This window comes from Pistacia vera, unplaced genomic scaffold, assembly GCF_008641045.1.
Source record: "Pistacia vera cultivar Batoury unplaced genomic scaffold, PisVer_v2 Contig1099, whole genome shotgun sequence".
NCBI classification, from domain to species: Eukaryota; Viridiplantae; Streptophyta; class Magnoliopsida; order Sapindales; family Anacardiaceae; genus Pistacia; species Pistacia vera.
In genome coordinates, this window is record NW_022195136.1 from 8459 (window position 1) to 19714 (window position 11256).

Here is an 11256-nt window from a genome sequence, read left to right on the forward strand (position 1 = left end):
TACTATAATTGTCATTTCCAGTCAAAATTTGACTTACAATCTGACTTCCCGGCGTGTCCGAAGGATGTATGAACAGTGGATTGTTGTAATCAGCGGCCATGATTGCAGCAGGAAAAGAACTAGAGTTGTTTGACTCCATTACTGAAAAAAATTGTGACGAAGAAGAAAAATTGGGAATCAATTGAGTGAAGACAAAAAATTCGGGTTGATTCAGTCTCGATTCTGAAAAAATATGGCAGAAATTTGGTGGTTTTGACCCAAGATTGGTTGCTCTGATACCATGTTACAAACTATGTAGGTTTCAGAGAGAGTGAAGTAGAGTCGGGAAGAAGAAGTTTTATTCAATTGATTCTGTTGCTTTTAACAACTAATTTCTTTCTCTTAAATAACTAATCACTATGACCAATTACATTGAGACATCTGGACTTCCTATTCATAAACCTGCTTCTATTATTTACAATTCATAAACATCATCCAATATTTTTCATGTTGATTGAGTTATATCTCAATTACAATAGTTTGGTTTACATTATTCGATGGAAGCAAGGACTATTTTATGTTCAAAAAATAAAATAAAACAGAGAAAAAGAGTAACTTAAAAGTATCTTTCTACCAAAATAGTTTTATTTCTGTCTCTTTATCTTATATTTTCTCTCGCAATAGCCCATTAGACTTTTGGGCAAGATTCTTTACATAAGCAGTTCGTATTTATTTTTGGATTTGAGCTTGATTTGCAAAGCTGTAAGGCCCAACAACATTGCGGATTGGTCTCTAATTTATGTCAATAAACTCTTTCTAAAGCCTTTCTTTTTTCTTGGGTTAGTTTGTGCATACCTCAACTAATTCTTTGGAGTCTTGAAAATCTCTTCAATAGCCCCTTGTTATTGTCTGGGAGAACTCAAACTTAGAAATCCATGTTAAACCTCTTTGCTCTTTTACCATCAAACCATCAAATGGTGATTAGATCTTTTTAAAGTCACCCACGTAATTTTGGCTCCTGATTTCAAACAAACATATTTCACAGCGCATTAGTGAACATACATATGGTGATAAACTGATAATACACAGAATCAAATATATATTTCTCTTGGTCTCGTTTATTTTGTATTTTTAACTGCATTGATATTTACATTATTCTAGGTGAAAATATAAGTTTATGTAATTGAAAACGTCATTGGAAATCTAAAAGGAACAATTCCTTGCTAATCTAGGTAGGATCTAAAGGTTGGCATGGGCAAGTTTCACTTTCTCCTAGAATTTGATTCTATTGATAAAATCTAGCAACAAGACTGCAGAGAATATTCGAAAGACACCAACACTATGCATGGTAAAAATAGAAAGTCATGCTAAATGAACATAAAAAAGTAAAAGAGGAAATGAAATGTAGTAATAAGAACATAGATATATATGATTAATAATAATTTGGTTTCTCACATTAAAATGTGAGCTCAAATTAAAAAACTGGGTAGTCCCAGTTGGAGAGAGACAAACAGAGGGCTTAGGAATATGAATAATACATTAATTTTAAGAATTCGTGGTGCACAAATTCAGCTGAAAACTTCCAAAATTTTCAGGACTTATTTTCAAGTTCCTTGAGTAATGGGACTCTTAGCTTGAATCTTCAAGCTGACAACTCCATCAGCCCCATCGATGCTGTCATTACCATCAAATTTGATTGATCTATCTCCGTTTGTAATCGGCAATTCCTGGGCACCGCTTTTCTCAAGGGCCAAGGATGGTGCTGAGCTAAGTCGACCATCTTTGCTTTTGCCCCAAACCACAGTGTAAAGTCCAAACACAATGAGAATGGCTCCAAATATGCTGAAACATACACAAAGAATAAACACGCCATTGTCAACTTTTGTTAGATTAGTTTAAAAAATATAAATTATGGGGATAAGTTTAGCATATTTACCTTCCAAGGTGGACTTGCTCAGCCAGCACTACAGCTCCTAAAGAGGCGGTAATGATCATGCATAGAGGGCTGAAAGATGTCACAAATACGGGCCCTCGTTCTCTAATCACAACACCTTGCACATAATATGCAATTCCGGAGCACACTATTCCCTGCCAATTACAAGTTTCAAAGCGTCAAACACCAAAACCATATATGTGTTTAAGTTGCGAAAGAATTTCTGAAGAGTTACTCACTGAGTAAGCAGCAGCGAGGAGTCTTGAGTCGAACCCAATTCTCCAGATGCTCATGTCGCGTTCCATAATGAATGACACGGCTGCACCTTCCACCACGCCCATTAAACATATCAAACTTGAAAGAGAGAGCTCTGCCGGGTACATCTTCAACGTAAATGACTGATCGAATCACAAAAAATTTGATTAATTCAATGACTGATGATATCACAAAAGTGTTGTTTAATTAACCAGTTGGTTACTCACTTGTAGTATGAAGAAGGCTGACCAGCCAGTGCAGCTGCCTAGTAGCATTAGTGTCCCCAGGAGCCAATGCTTATCAGAGGAGTCAGTGGTGGTTCCCTGGTGGTGGCTACCTCCACCAGACCTTATAAAATCGATGAGTGGACCTTTGTACAAAGTCATCACCATAGCTCCTGAGACTGTGATTACTGTTCCGATCACCTTGGCTAGACTGTGTAACTTCTTCGCATTCACGGTCTCTAACCTAATTAATTATAAGATAATTATCATATTAAACATCATTAAATTAATACAAGAAAACATTAATTAGCTCCACTCTTGCAGTACTGGTGCTAGTGATAATAATACATGACGCAATTAGGACCCGACGGATTTAATTTGTCAACGTCGAAAAATCAATTGGTGCAATCTCTTATACATGCTATAACTGCTGCAGAAATTGCGTTATTAATTCTTTTAAAATACTGTCTATTTCACTTTTAAATACTTTAAAATTAAAGCAATTCAATTATCCTAATAATAGGATCATGATGACGTTCGTTTAAAGTGCGATGTTAGTATTGATGTAACTGGACAAACTATTACACTCATATAATTACTAGCTTTAAGAGTTGGTGGTCCTAGTGCAAACTTTTTAAGAAATTCGTGGTGCACTAATTCGTGATTTGTCCTCTTAATTAACCAACATAAGTATATCTTAAAAGATGCATACAGTAAAGAGATTCTGCACCATCATCTATTTATAAAAAAAGACTGATTTATACTTTTAATATATTAGTATTTTATTGTTAAAAAACTCTCTATGATGCTATAAATTTATTTTCATATAAATATGATTATTATTAAGATATATGTTTTGTTTGAACTTTGAAATCAAAATATATATACCTGAAGATAATTGCCATAATGAAGGTAATGGCAGGAAGGACGTTGACCGTGGCAGATGCAAAAGTTGCGGAGGTGTACTTCATCCCCAGGTAGTACAGGTTCTGGTCAAGCACTGGCCTGTTCACAGTTTTATATATATTTTGTTAAAGATACGAACGCTAGTATAAAGAATCTGGTCCGTGCATATATATATATATATATAGGTAAAGACGTGGAAAAGGAGGTGGAGTATTACTCGAGGAAACCAAGAATCAGTATCCTCCAGAACACCGAGAGTGTGAGCTTTGGCCTTATTTTCCTGCATAATTAAGAATTAAAAGCAATCAATAAGATATATAAGAAAAACTACAACCTCAACGTTTGATGGAATAACATATTGAGATTTGAGATCGAAGAGATGGAGGAAGAGGTGAGACCTTTCGAGCACAAGGGCGAAGGGCGCCATGACAAGTGTGGCAACAACGTGACGGTAGACAGCAAGAACGAAATGGCTCATGCCATGTTTCAAAGAAACCAAAGAGATTATGTACATCCCTGCATAGCCAAACTGTAGGGAGACCATTGCTAGGTAAGGTTTAACTCTGTTCACTTTTATGCACAACATCCCACACGGAGCTTGGTCTCCCATTTCTCACTATTACAGAAGCAGGGAGTGTTTAATTAATTTCTCTCAAGTAATACTTTACTTCTGTGGTTTGTAGAACGAAACGTTAAGGTCCTTCTTATAGACAAGTAAAAGCTCAAATAAAGAGAAAAAGCATTTCAACACTACACGTATACACGTCGAATTCAGATTCCCTTATCCATCATGCAACAACTAGAATCCTCGATCTCTTCCCCTTAAAATAGAATCAAATAAAATAATAAAGAGAGAGAGAGAGATGAGTTTATTGGACTCTTGAAGTGATAATATTGCTTGCTTTAATTCTCTTTTCATTTGTTGTATTATGAGAAGTGGGGATTTGATTTATTGACCACCAAATAATAGTTAGGCATAATGGTCTACGTAGGATAAATGACATTCAAAATTAAGTGGTTTGTATAATGCTTGAGTGTGGGTGAGATGAAGAGTGGAAACCATTTATGAAAATAGATGTTTGCATGACTGACTTCGGATATTAATTACTTCCATTGATTTGAAATTTTGCCTTTGTTATTATGAGTAACACTACTCCAATAATCATTTCTTATAAACTTTCTCTCACAATCCTGACGTGACAGTTCGCAATTAATTAGTGTGACTCATACGAGACCCATTGTAAACTGACCAATTGCGAACTGTCACGTCAGGATTGTGAGAGAAAGTTTGTGAGAGAGAATTGTTAGTATAATATTATTCTGTGATTATTCCGTATTTTGACCTTAATCGTATGTCGTTTCTTTTAATGGTCACTTTAAATAATTACGTTTCTGTCATGCTATTACTTTGCTAATTAATTAATTTAAGCATTAAATTTTGACCTAATGTGAAGCGGAAATAATCGAACAACTTGTTTTGTTCCATTGCTTTCAAATGATCATAATATTTGAGAAAGAAAAGTTCGACGTCCTTTGGGCAAAATGAAGGCAGAAATGACGATTGAATGATTGTTTCCAAAAAAAAAAAAAAAAAAATTCTTATTCTCTTTCTCTTCTTTCCTTTAGACCCCATAAATTCACTACTTTCCGACTGCCTAATTTTGCAGCTACACATGCTCAAATCTTTCAAAAAATCTCCATATTGTGTCATATGTCTAATCAGCCCATTTGAAAAATACATGAACATTCTTTTAATATTCACCAAAATAATACTTTCATACACACATCCAACCACAGAATAAATTCACAATTGCCGTTGATGGGTTGGCACCAGGTATGCGACCCACCTGAAAGAACAGTGCACTAATTTGTCCCAAACTTAAGCATGATAATATATATACTTATCAGTTATCAGCACGAGGAGACAATTAAAACGATGGTGCTTTCATGTTTGGAATCCATCGAGAAATCGGGTTGGTGGAATCCCATCTTATGAGAAATGGGAAACATTAGAAAGATATGTCAAGTAAATGTGCTTGTAGGCAAAGCATATCTTATAAAGAAACCATTAAAAATTTTCTCGAAATTATTATTATACAACTAGATAGATGTGGTTAGGAATAATCTAGAACTAGACAACAGTTTCGATAAGAAACTTTTCTTGCTTGCTCGCTTACTCATCATAGAACATTATTGGCCGCGCAATATGTTGACAATTTTCTCTTCATTAATTATATTTCTCTTAGGTTGAGTTCCAGTTGCAGCAAAATTTGTGGAAAGAATATAATATATACAGTAACCTGTAGAGACTGATCGATCTCATGGAACAACTGTACAACTGTATTGAGTTTGGTGAGCTTGCGGTCATATCTCTTCACTACCAATGATTCTTTGGGTAAGTGCATCAGTCATATTCGATCCCACAACATGCCTGACAAAGCAAGCATATTACACCGTCCACATGTAAACCAAGGTTGACATCGATCTAATTGAATTACAGAAGGCAAATATTGCATTTTATATATATATATCTCAGGTATAAATTGAAGGACCATTGAGATATACATCCCATGTAGTACTTTGTTTTGATTACTAGATGTGGGCTTGTTCCCTCTTTCTAATCCTTCTTTTAACATTGTTGTTTTCTTTTTGAGAAACTACGCTAATAAGCTACTTTATTCCATATTCACATCAAAAATTTAGTGAGAGAGAAGTTTCATTGCTCTAAAAAACAGGAATCTTGGAATTTAATTCCATGCAAAAATTTGACATATAGAAAAATCACGGTACACATGCAGATTCGATAGTATGAATATGATTGATAGAACCGTAATGTATATTTTTTTCCCAATGTATTGATAAGATATACAAGATCACCTTGCTACGATCACCTGCAGGGTGATATGTTGTGATTGTGAAGATCGACTTGATTAATTATAACAACTTCCACTTCCATCAATTATAATTCGGCTCCAATTAATATTTACGNATGCTATTACTTTGCTAATTAATTAATTTAAGCATTAAATTTTGACCTAATGTGAAGCGGAAATAATCGAACAACTTGTTTTGTTCCATTGCTTTCAAATGATCATAATATTTGAGAAAGAAAAGTTCGACGTCCTTTGGGCAAAATGAAGGCAGAAATGACGATTGAATGATTGTTTCCAAAAAAAAAAAAAAAAAAATTCTTATTCTCTTTCTCTTCTTTCCTTTAGACCCCATAAATTCACTACTTTCCGACTGCCTAATTTTGCAGCTACACATGCTCAAATCTTTCAAAAAATCTCCATATTGTGTCATATGTCTAATCAGCCCATTTGAAAAATACATGAACATTCTTTTAATATTCACCAAAATAATACTTTCATACACACATCCAACCACAGAATAAATTCACAATTGCCGTTGATGGGTTGGCACCAGGTATGCGACCCACCTGAAAGAACAGTGCACTAATTTGTCCCAAACTTAAGCATGATAATATATATACTTATCAGTTATCAGCACGAGGAGACAATTAAAACGATGGTGCTTTCATGTTTGGAATCCATCGAGAAATCGGGTTGGTGGAATCCCATCTTATGAGAAATGGGAAACATTAGAAAGATATGTCAAGTAAATGTGCTTGTAGGCAAAGCATATCTTATAAAGAAACCATTAAAAATTTTCTCGAAATTATTATTATACAACTAGATAGATGTGGTTAGGAATAATCTAGAACTAGACAACAGTTTCGATAAGAAACTTTTCTTGCTTGCTCGCTTACTCATCATAGAACATTATTGGCCGCGCAATATGTTGACAATTTTCTCTTCATTAATTATATTTCTCTTAGGTTGAGTTCCAGTTGCAGCAAAATTTGTGGAAAGAATATAATATATACAGTAACCTGTAGAGACTGATCGATCTCATGGAACAACTGTACAACTGTATTGAGTTTGGTGAGCTTGCGGTCATATCTCTTCACTACCAATGATTCTTTGGGTAAGTGCATCAGTCATATTCGATCCCACAACATGCCTGACAAAGCAAGCATATTACACCGTCCACATGTAAACCAAGGTTGACATCGATCTAATTGAATTACAGAAGGCAAATATTGCATTTTATATATATATATCTCAGGTATAAATTGAAGGACCATTGAGATATACATCCCATGTAGTACTTTGTTTTGATTACTAGATGTGGGCTTGTTCCCTCTTTCTAATCCTTCTTTTAACATTGTTGTTTTCTTTTTGAGAAACTACGCTAATAAGCTACTTTATTCCATATTCACATCAAAAATTTAGTGAGAGAGAAGTTTCATTGCTCTAAAAAACAGGAATCTTGGAATTTAATTCCATGCAAAAATTTGACATATAGAAAAATCACGGTACACATGCAGATTCGATAGTATGAATATGATTGATAGAACCGTAATGTATATTTTTTTCCCAATGTATTGATAAGATATACAAGATCACCTTGCTACGATCACCTGCAGGGTGATATGTTGTGATTGTGAAGATCGACTTGATTAATTATAACAACTTCCACTTCCATCAATTATAATTCGGCTCCAATTAATATTTACGAAGTTTCGGGCTAACACTGTTCACACATGAGATGGAACACTATTATTTGCCCGTACGAAATTGAAGAGTAGTAGCCTAATTAAAGGAAGGCTATACATAGATCTTAGATTAGTTTTGAATGGTGAAATGGGAAAATCTTATGCTATGCTCCAGCTTTCTGTTCATTGTTCATTGTTGCAGTGACCGACTTAGATCCATCACTTGCAGTAACTGGTAGTTCTTGGGCATCCTCTTTTGTCGGTGCTGAACCTGAATAGTCCTTGCTTTTACCCCACACAACAGCGTAGAGGCCGATTGCGATTATAATCCCTCCAAGAACACTGAGAAAAGAGAAACCCAAATTCGTCATTAACTTAATCTTTTTGAGTCTGAATATATAATATTTTTCAATCTTAAATTATGATGAATGGAATACCTTCCAAGGTGAAGTTTTTCGCGTAGGATAATGGAGCCTAGAATAGCCACAATGATCATGCATAAAGGGTTGAAGGCTGTGACGAATACTGGGCCCTTTGTCCTCAAAACAAGCCCTTGCACGTAGTATGTTATTCCGGAGCTAACAATTCCCTGTTGTTTTATGAATTAATGCAGCAAATAAACCAGTTGTTAACTTAACCTTTCGTAAACAGTCGTTTATTATAGTTAATTATTCAACATTTAAAATATTTATGAAGAGTTTGATGGTAATTACTGTATAAAGTGGAGCTAAAATCCTGGAGTCCCAGCCCACTGCCCATCCACTGGCGCGACGCTCTACAGCGAGCGCTATTGCTGCACTTTGCAAGGTGCCAGAGAAGCATATCAAGCAGGATAGAGAGAGCTCTGCTCGGTATTTTTTAATCGTGACCGACTGAAACATGTGAATTAGATTCAATTTATTAAGAAACTTTAACAGTCATATCAAATATGCCATGAGACAGAGTGTTAAATAAGATGTTATAAAACGATCACTAAAGATCAGATGAAACAGAGCATAAGGATACAATCCCAAATACAACGGCTTAGAAGAATGGTGTTCTCATTTTCAGTAATATTTAATTTAGACTTTGTAGAATCTGTACAGTGCTGTACTATTTAAGGTAACAACTCCAATTAGAATAATAAAAAGTTGGATTCTTAACTTTGGCCTTATGTAAAAAAGTAGAAAACATATCTAATTTGATAATTAATATTTTAAATTGGGTCCCAAACGTATAAAGTTAGTACAAATATATAAAACATAATAATTTTTGTAGCCAGAATCATAGGTAATCCTATAATCATATGCATCCAAAAATTTATGGAATTTGGCGGCATATATGTGAAATAGGAAGACTTACTTGAAGTACGTAAAAAGAGGACCAAGCGACGCAGCCGAGAAGAATTAATAAAGTCCCGGCGACCATGTGTTTATCTGAAGACCCACTGCTGCTGCTTTCATGGTGGCTTTCTGTATGCGACCACGGCATATTAAGAACAGGGCCTTCGTAAAGTGCCATCAACAAAGCTCCTGCAAGGGTCACTACGGTCCCCAACACCTTGGCTTGACTATATGTTTCCTTGATGTTTATGCGCTCTAATCTGGGCTCATAATAATTAATTCAAATATTTTTATTTTTATTTTACTATATGATTATTAGCAAATAAAGATTATCAAATAATTAATTTATTTTACATATTGAAATGGAAGATGACTTCATTCAAGCACTGAATCTAGATATTTCCTCTGATAAAAGAAATAAAAGTTATTTACAGTGTCGCTAATTAATTTAGTTATTTGAATATTAGTACATTCTAGCGCATAAAGTGGTTTTAAAATTGTCCACCGTATCCACATGCATGGAATTCTGGTATAGTTTTCCATTTATTCCAACATATAGTTTAATAATTTATATATAGTAAGATATTCTCCTTATTTTTATAAATTAATTAATTAACTTTCTCAAAGATTAAGCAGATCGATTTAAAATGGATATGGACTTACCGAAAAATGACAGCAATGACAAAAGTGATAGAGGGAACTGCATTCATAATGGCAGATGCATATGATGCCGATGCCCATTTCATCCCCAAGAATGTGAAGCCTTGATCCAGGATTGGCCTGTTAATAATATATCAAGTAATAAGCATATATAAGTCTAATTTCCGTAAGGCTTTAGTGAGATAATGAAGCATGATCATGTTCTTTAATATAATGTTAATTTTTACTATAGATAGATGGATCTTAACAATTCATTTCAATATCTATCAGTTTGTAACCGATATTAAAGTTCAAAAAGAGTTGGTTTTGCATGCATAGTTGTATGAAGAGACAAACTCATTCGAATCATGCATAGTTTTTTTTCGTTTTCTCACTCTAGTAAAGTATTATGTCTATATGTATATGTGTGTGTGTGCGCGCGCGTGTGTGGGTTAGAAAGCATACTCCAAAAATCCTAGCATCATTATTTGTAGGAAGACTGAAATTGTCATCTTCGGCCTTGTTTTCCTGCACGAAAGAAATTGGCAAGGAAGCAGAAAGAATAAAGTTCAGATTTATATCAATTATATAATGGCAATAATTTGTTAAAGGTAACTATATCAGTGTGCATATATAAAGTGCTTCATTTTGTTTCATAAGTATATAGTTTCTTAATCGTTAAAATGGGCTCAGCGAAAAAGAAAGAAGAGTTTCAAATTCACGTCGCCTCAATAAAATAGCAATATAATTAGCAGAAAGTTTCTATACTGACAAATCAATTTCGCCTCAGTGTATAGAAGCGTTTATTAAAAAAAGGAAAAAGAAGAGTAGAGTATAGTTTGTGGTTATTTTTTTGTAAGGAAAGGAAGATCCACCTTTCAAGAACCAGTGCAAAAGGTGCAAGGACAAGAGTGGCAATGGCATTTCGATACACGATGAGCACATAACGGTTCATGCCATGGTTGAGAGTGACCATGCTAACTATGTACATACCAGCTGCCCCGAATTGCAAGAACACCATAAGCAAATAAGGTTTCAACTTATCGAAATTTGCCATGCTTGAAGTGAAATTTTAATAAAGAGATGCTCTTTCTTTGCGATTGAAAGATGCAAAGAATTAATCAACTGCCTACCCTTCTTATACCCACCAAAAGTAGAACCTTACGTATATATTTCAAAATATTATGCCTTGCTTATGTCATCAATCAATGTAATTACTTCTGATTCTGAGTGCGCTTGTTTATTAATTATATAATTAATTTTTCCAGAGACTACACAAATATTCTTTTGATCAAGTGCTGGGGAGTGGAAAACATCACTGTTTTCGGTCCAAACCTACGCTCTTAGTTAATGCAAGTAATAATCAACTCAAGATTATACAGTTTCTACCAGCTTAACAAATTTAATTATATCTTTCGATAATTCCTTTTATATAAAGTT

General features: G+C 34.4%; 2 protein-coding genes across 2 annotated transcripts; both read right to left on the bottom strand.

Moving 5' to 3' along the window:
- Positions 1 to 1382: 1382 nt before the first annotated feature.
- LOC116137976 (WAT1-related protein At1g44800-like) lies at positions 1383 to 3929 on the bottom strand. The gene is made up of 7 exons (XM_031423670.1): positions 3696 to 3929; positions 3515 to 3577; positions 3280 to 3396; positions 2395 to 2635; positions 2152 to 2310; positions 1916 to 2067; positions 1383 to 1821 (listed from the first exon to the last, which is right to left on the bottom strand). The coding sequence occupies exons 1-7, from the start codon at positions 3905 to 3907 to the stop codon at positions 1584 to 1586; spliced, it is 1182 nt and encodes a 393-aa protein (XP_031279530.1). The 5' UTR covers positions 3908 to 3929; the 3' UTR covers positions 1383 to 1583.
- Positions 3930 to 7736: 3807 nt separating this feature from the next.
- On the bottom strand, positions 7737 to 10909 carry LOC116138048 (WAT1-related protein At4g08290-like). Its single transcript, XM_031423765.1, has 7 exons — positions 10692 to 10909; positions 10282 to 10344; positions 9841 to 9957; positions 9197 to 9437; positions 8569 to 8727; positions 8293 to 8444; positions 7737 to 8197 (listed from the first exon to the last, which is right to left on the bottom strand). The coding sequence occupies exons 1-7, from the start codon at positions 10871 to 10873 to the stop codon at positions 8020 to 8022; spliced, it is 1092 nt and encodes a 363-aa protein (XP_031279625.1). The 5' UTR covers positions 10874 to 10909; the 3' UTR covers positions 7737 to 8019.
- Positions 10910 to 11256: the final 347 nt, after the last annotated feature.

Bases quoted from the DNA above. Each gene is read 5' to 3' on its own strand.
- LOC116137976 (XM_031423670.1), bottom strand. From the start codon at position 3,907: ATGGGAGACCAAGCTCCGTGTGGGATGTTGTGCATAAAAGTGAACAGA. The intron at 3,397-3,514 runs GTAATACTCCAC...AACTGTGAACAG, and splicing joins CTGATTCTTGGTTTCCTCGA to GCCAGTGCTTGACCAGAACC. The intron at 1,822-1,915 runs GTAAATATGCTA...TGTATGTTTCAG, and splicing joins GAGCAAGTCCACCTTGGAAG to CATATTTGGAGCCATTCTCA.
- LOC116138048 (XM_031423765.1), bottom strand. From the start codon at position 10,873: ATGGCAAATTTCGATAAGTTGAAACCTTATTTGCTTATGGTGTTCTTG. The intron at 9,438-9,840 runs GTAAGTCCATAT...TTATGAGCCCAG, and splicing joins GTCATTGCTGTCATTTTTCG to ATTAGAGCGCATAAACATCA. The intron at 8,445-8,568 runs GTAATTACCATC...ATAAAACAACAG, and splicing joins TTTTAGCTCCACTTTATACA to GGAATTGTTAGCTCCGGAAT.